Source organism: Opisthorchis viverrini (assembly GCF_000715545.1).
Source record: "Opisthorchis viverrini unplaced genomic scaffold opera_v5_259, whole genome shotgun sequence".
Lineage (NCBI taxonomy): Eukaryota > Metazoa > Platyhelminthes > Trematoda > Opisthorchiida > Opisthorchiidae > Opisthorchis > Opisthorchis viverrini.
Genome location: NW_008751914.1, coordinates 429,175 through 435,166, shown reverse-complemented (window position 1 = coordinate 435,166; position 5,992 = coordinate 429,175). Strand labels below are relative to the sequence as shown.

Genomic DNA, 5,992 nt, shown 5'->3' with positions numbered 1-5,992 from the left:
ATAGCTTGATCGAATGGCTATTTTGAACCGTCAAAAAGCATTTGAGAGGAAGAGCGACTGAGTCTTTAATGTACGAACCCGCTGACTCACTCCCAACGGATATCGAGCAGAGACTCATTCTTTTTGCTGAATATGATCTCCTTAACCATCACAGAGTAGTCAATCAAACCTCTTCACTCCTAGGGTCGTATGTTTACCATGATTCAATTTTCCTCTCATTAGTGGGCCTCACTTTTTCCATTCTGCGGTTCCCATTTGCCATACTCTCAACTCACTTCAGTTCTCTCTTGCACCCAAATGCCTTAAACCAGGGAGCTTCGCTCATTTTTGTGGGTCATATACAACTTTTCTTCTAGTGCATAGTGAACTGCTCAGCTTCGGTCCACTAATTCGCCAATTAGGCTTGAATCAAAACCGTCCTTTATATGCTTCAAAGCATACCGGAACAGGTGTCCCTAGAAAAATCAAATATACTCAGTAACTATCTCAGCTCTGGAAGAATTCTTGCGAATATGAATGCCAAAAATTGATAAGAGCTGGAAAAAGGTGAAAAGATCGATGAATTTATTTGACTTCCATGGAACACGTTTGCTCACAAAAATCTATTTGGATCATTCAGACTGCCATTAATTTGGTTAGTCGGTGGCATCCCCTTTAATGAATACTGGGAAGCAAGTCACTCATATAGAACACTTTTCAAGTTGAAGATCGGTTAACCGATTAGCTGACTGAAACTGAAATACTACCTCCAAATTCATCAACAGATTAGGCACTACCAAATACACATGTAGTCGGCAAGACTATTTGAAAACACAGCATCAATTAAGTGTTACATACTGAGGAAGAAATTTGAAAAGCAATTTTGCTGTTTGTTTCTGAGTAATGATCAAATTGTGGAATCATGCCGCAATCATGAGGCTCAATACATCTTTCGAAAGGATTTGTTCATCAATTTGGTTTTCAAGCAAGTAATTGTCTCTACAAAACAAATATGCAATATTTCCACATGTTTTCGGTGCATAAACGTCATTGACTAAAGTAGTACAAGTGGTATTTAATTTGTTCTTTCCGGGTCTCCATCTAATGGTTAACTGAAGCATCATCTATCAAACGCTATAAAAAAGCTCCTTGCGATCGAAGTTGTGGTCTGAGGAGGTTATTGCAGACTTTCGTGGAATTCTTCTCCGGTTGTTATTACCCGAGCATGTTTTGGGAGGATGCGTCTCCCTCGGATGAAAATCGGAAACAGGATAGTGGAAAACTCGACATGTCAGTGAGTTCTCATAGCACCGTTGCAAAACGCTGGATTGTTTTAGTTTCCTCGCAAACCTGGAGAGTGGAGCCAAATCGTCGTATGATTCTGATGGCTGCTCAAATCTGAACTGTCAATCAAATCCTCATATGATGATCCTGTTGAATCAGTGGCGACTCCACAACACCGAGAGATGATAATCGATCGTTTCGCCATATTGTCATTCAGAACAAGAGGAGATCTCACATTGTATACACAGCATACTAGCGCGGATCACCTCAAAGCGTCTTCCACACACATAACGGGTGATAAAACTGCGCGATCTCGACGTACGTGTGCGACAAGAAAGAGACGAACCAAGTCGCATTACAACAGGGTTTTGGAGGATTCTTGTGGTGACATATTGTTATATCTGCTGATTCGCCGGCCTGTGGTATCTGCTGCTGACCCGCTCCAGTGCCTAGTGTCGGAGAGAAAAAGGCTCACGGAAGGGAACACAATAGCTATATTCCAACAAAGTGGTTGCGAGAGCGCGAGTGCGTGCGAGTGCGAAAAGTACAACGGCCTCAAGCTTTTTTATTGGAAGGACACTGTCTGAACTTGGTCCAATGCTGACGCACGCGGTCTGGCTTTAGTACGAGGCAGCGACGTGCTACATATTGCGGACTCGCGCTATCTGGGTTTGATGCAAGGCTGTGACGCGCTGCATATTGAGGAGGCGTTGTCTGTCTGGTCAACACCCAGTGGAGCTGAGAGTCTCCGTAGATTCCGGGCATTCAGTGGTTGCTTTCAGGAAGCTGACCTTCCTGATACATATTGACAGCCGTTCGTGGTGTTGAACCTTCGGGTGTAGACGCACTGGATTCGAGTTGGGACCATAACAATGGGTATTTGACCAATGGTCTTTGCATCGATAACGTTCACTCCAACAGGTCGCCTGATGCGTGTGTCGAATTCCCAATGGTGGATTCGGATTCAGAGGACCATGGCAGATCAAATCAGCTCGATGCCGATTCGGCAAGCCACTTAACTCTGTTCCGAATTTCCAAATATCCGCAGTCCACTTCTCCAGGAGCCAACCGCGATGCGATCTTTTAGCCGATAACCCATGATGAACAGTACGTATTACGTCCGTCTTCACGCCTGTCTGTCGGTACAGTCGGCTCTGGGCATTCGCACTGCACAGAGGATAGCAAGCAGTCGAGACCATTATCCTATGCAGACGCAGTGTTAGCGAGCAGGCTTGACCGTCGCCTAGCTCCAATTTCCACCACTTGGACTCCAATGCACATGCGGCTCCATCGCATTCGCATAACATGTCCAGATTGGAGGCTGTGGATTTCCATGTGCATCCCGACTGTAACAGTAGCATGCTGAGTGTCCAGCCTGTTTCGTCAGCTTCCACTCCTGCTGGTTCGTATCATTCTAGAACTAAACCTTGCCACCGGTTCAGAGTTGCTGCCCTAACAGACGAAACTGATATCACGAGTCAAGAAGGTGTTGGTGATGAGTTTAATTCCAAGGAGAACTCCGTGAAATATCCGCCCCACTTCGGTGATAAACGTCCTATCTCCAAACGCCCCAAACAACGGCACTCAGGATCTCGTCGTAGTCTTTCTGACAACTCCTCACCCCAACCCCGTGACTGTGATCCGTTGTCCTTACATGATGCCGGTGACCCAATAATTTCCACAGCTTTTTTCCCGGTCTTCCATGCATTCACGACCGTCCACGTGTCTGACGGTCGTTGACTCGCAAGAGAGCGCAACATTTTTGGTTCGTTCTTCTCCCTTGTACATGCAAGTTTGAATACATTCGGATGTCACCGAGCACTCCAAGAAGCCAGCTTACTCAGAAGTCTATCTGCGTTTGCTATTCCACTTTTTATTCCAAACGGAGAGGCTCAAAGGTACTGGGAGTACTGATAATGCGATTCTTCAACGTATTTGAACATCACGATGAACGGCCAAGATTCCTGGACTCAGGGATTGATCACGGCAACTACAACGAACAAGTTTCAGAGGACCTGGATGACAATCCTCCGGGAAGATAGAAATGCAGTGAATGCTTCATATTTCCGACCATAAGTCAAACTAGAGATGTGTTCGTGTTAACTACACCATTCTGTCTGCCGAAAACCGCCTGCTTATTATTTGTTCGCTTATTGCCTTAACCGTTCCGATCGCTGGTGTCGATTGACCCAACCTGACTTGGGGCTACTGGCCTATTCTTTCGCCATACATTTACGATTGGATCAATTAACGACGAATCGACATACTTTAGTCCTCACGCGAATGTTGGAAGGAAGTGAATGGGTATCCACACAGTGTGATAGGTGATGCTTATCGACGGCAGTCTTTTCACATTCCGTGTTATTGATTGAGAAATCTGCAGTTGGAACCAATCATACTATCAAATCAATGCGACTACTCCAGGCCTAGGTGTACTTACGTTGAAGCAGTAGTAAACTGAAACGATTACGCATTCCTCAGCTATACTAGACCACAAGTGATTAGTCAGTGCCTGTTCCAGAGTGTGTACTACGGGAAGGCATGGAGCGTTCCATAGCAAAGCGATTAGTGACCGACGTATCAATTAGGGGTTGAGATGACAGCTTGCAGAGTGCTTGACAGAAATCAGGAGGATTGGAATCCCTGTGTCTTCAACACAAACGAATGATTTATTTTATTCATAAAGCTTTGCTATGCGGCTGTCAACAACTAATAAAGCCCCGTGTAAATCCGGGAATCGTGTATTTTTAGCCGCAACCTAATAAATGGCATGATGCATCGTAAGACAGTCCTGGCGAGTGTCACACTCAAAACACAGTGAGTGAAAATAGTGACTCAGTAGTAAACGAGTGCATTTTGTTTGCGAATAGCTTAGGAATTCGAATCACTCATTTACAAATCAATTTGGTTTTCACGAGAGACTCAACTGAATCTCTCGTTTATGATGTTCTACAACTGAATACGTTGCACACACGCCGCTTCATGTTTCAGTTGGCATGATATTCGAGATATCGCAGCATATGTTTATAAAGGAAACTACTCACAAGGTTGCTGAAAACTCTTCAACAGCCCACGTCTATTTGGACTAGAAAATTGCCATCATTACAAGATAACCAGCTCGGAAATGGTGAATTCAAGGTCACCAGTGTACGCTATATCGCTGAGCTGATATAACCTTGTTCGGTGGGTTAGAAAACCAAGTCTGGTCTGTCCAGTCAGAACTCGAATATTTCAGTCACACTAAGCACATCAATGCCCCTTCTTGTTGGTTTACTAAGTCTCTAATCAGCAGGTGTTGACAGCGATCTTGCAGGCTGAATGTATCTTTCATTTCCATTGCAGTTCACCGACTCTGTCCCACAGAAAAGGTTGGAGCTTAGTATTCACAGAATGGCCACCGAGTTTTCAGCTTCCTGAATTCTGGGAGCCTTCTCTTAACGTTTTGCCACATGCACACCTGTAGATGAAACCGGTCAGACGGAATGCTCCTTCATCACTTGAAATCATATTCTGCCATTCATCCGGTTATAGGCGTGTTGCGTCGGACAAAACATTTCTATCTTTTGCTAACGTGGCTCGTTCATGTCCATCTATTTCAGATCTGGTTGAAAGCGGTTTGTTTGTCGTATGCTCACTCACTCAGACCCACATAGTCTTTCGAGTTGGACGTACCGCTAGTTTGATTCGGTGTGTGGCAGCTTCATGCTTTCTTCCTCGAAAATATTGATCTTGTTGCCGTCTCGTAAATATGAATGCGAGGCGAGAGAGATAGTTTTTGGAAGCCAATCCAAGTTCGTTAATTTTTATTGTTATTTTACACTCAGCTCAGGTTCACTTTTGGGCTGAATTGCCCGCATACGCTTACCTAAGTAGCGAGTGCCGCTCGCGCTTAGCCTTGAATCCTAGTGCCCACATAATGGTGTGAGAAAAACTAAGTTGCGACGTCCATAGTGAATGAAAACATGGAATTGGGTCTAAATGAGTCCATGAGTAATCTGGGAGTGGGTTGTTCCAGTTTACACTTATGCCAAAATTTAGTGGTGAATGGGCAAAGGAACGTTGTGCACTTCACTGAAGAAGTCGCTTTCCGTTCCTAGGCAGTTGATGGTAACTCAGGCGTGACTAAATCAAACAACTTCAAGATTCATAGCCATCAGACAGGCTCCCAATATCCGTGTTTTGTTGTGGAATCAAATGTAAGAAGAATCAACAGAAACGCTCATTCTTAGCTTCTGTGCAGCTCAGACAACAGGTACCGAATACCACACCGATCTCAACAAAACTCAGTGGCTAAGGTACGAACTTACCGACCGGAAGGTTCGTGGTTCGAACCCAACCCCGATATCCCGACTGCTCCTGTCTAGGCTTGGACAACCTGGTAGTATTTAAGTCCTGTTGCTTCCTTCGCGACAGCTAGACATCGAAAGGGTGCTACAGCTGGACGGTTATCGCTGCTGTTTTTATTACCTGCCGCATCGAGTTGTGGTGAGCCCAATCGAATGGGGCATATGTCACTAGTTACCGGAATCTATGCCAGTAGCCAGTGCTTCCAGTCTTTGAACTGAATGTCATTCCCCCACGGTAGCCACGATAACCGTTGAATCAGGATCCCCAAACAGCTGCCGGATGAAGCGAAAAAACTGGGTTCGTTTTAAATAGTTGAAATAAAATGGAGACATGAAATACATCGGCGGATAACGAAAGTAGTGTGTGTGAAAACGCCTATTCT

The 5,992-nt window shown here is 44.9% G+C and overlaps 2 protein-coding genes across 2 annotated transcripts; one reads left to right on the top strand and one right to left on the bottom strand.

Moving 5' to 3' along the window:
• Window positions 1-2,041: 2,041 nt before the first annotated feature.
• On the bottom strand, window positions 2,042-5,676 carry T265_14766 (hypothetical protein; the record flags this gene model as incomplete). Its single annotated transcript, XM_009175141.1, has 3 exons — window positions 2,042-2,110; window positions 3,531-3,640; window positions 5,571-5,676. Coding segments are annotated over 3 exons (285 nt in total), but the record flags the coding sequence as incomplete, so codon positions are not given.
• T265_09133 (hypothetical protein) lies at window positions 2,361-4,263 on the top strand (the record flags this gene model as incomplete). The annotated part of the gene is made up of 3 exons (XM_009175130.1): window positions 2,361-2,479; window positions 2,511-2,995; window positions 4,049-4,263. The coding sequence occupies 3 exons, from the start codon at window positions 2,361-2,363 to the stop codon at window positions 4,261-4,263; spliced, it is 819 nt and encodes a 272-aa protein (XP_009173394.1).
• Window positions 5,677-5,992: the final 316 nt, after the last annotated feature.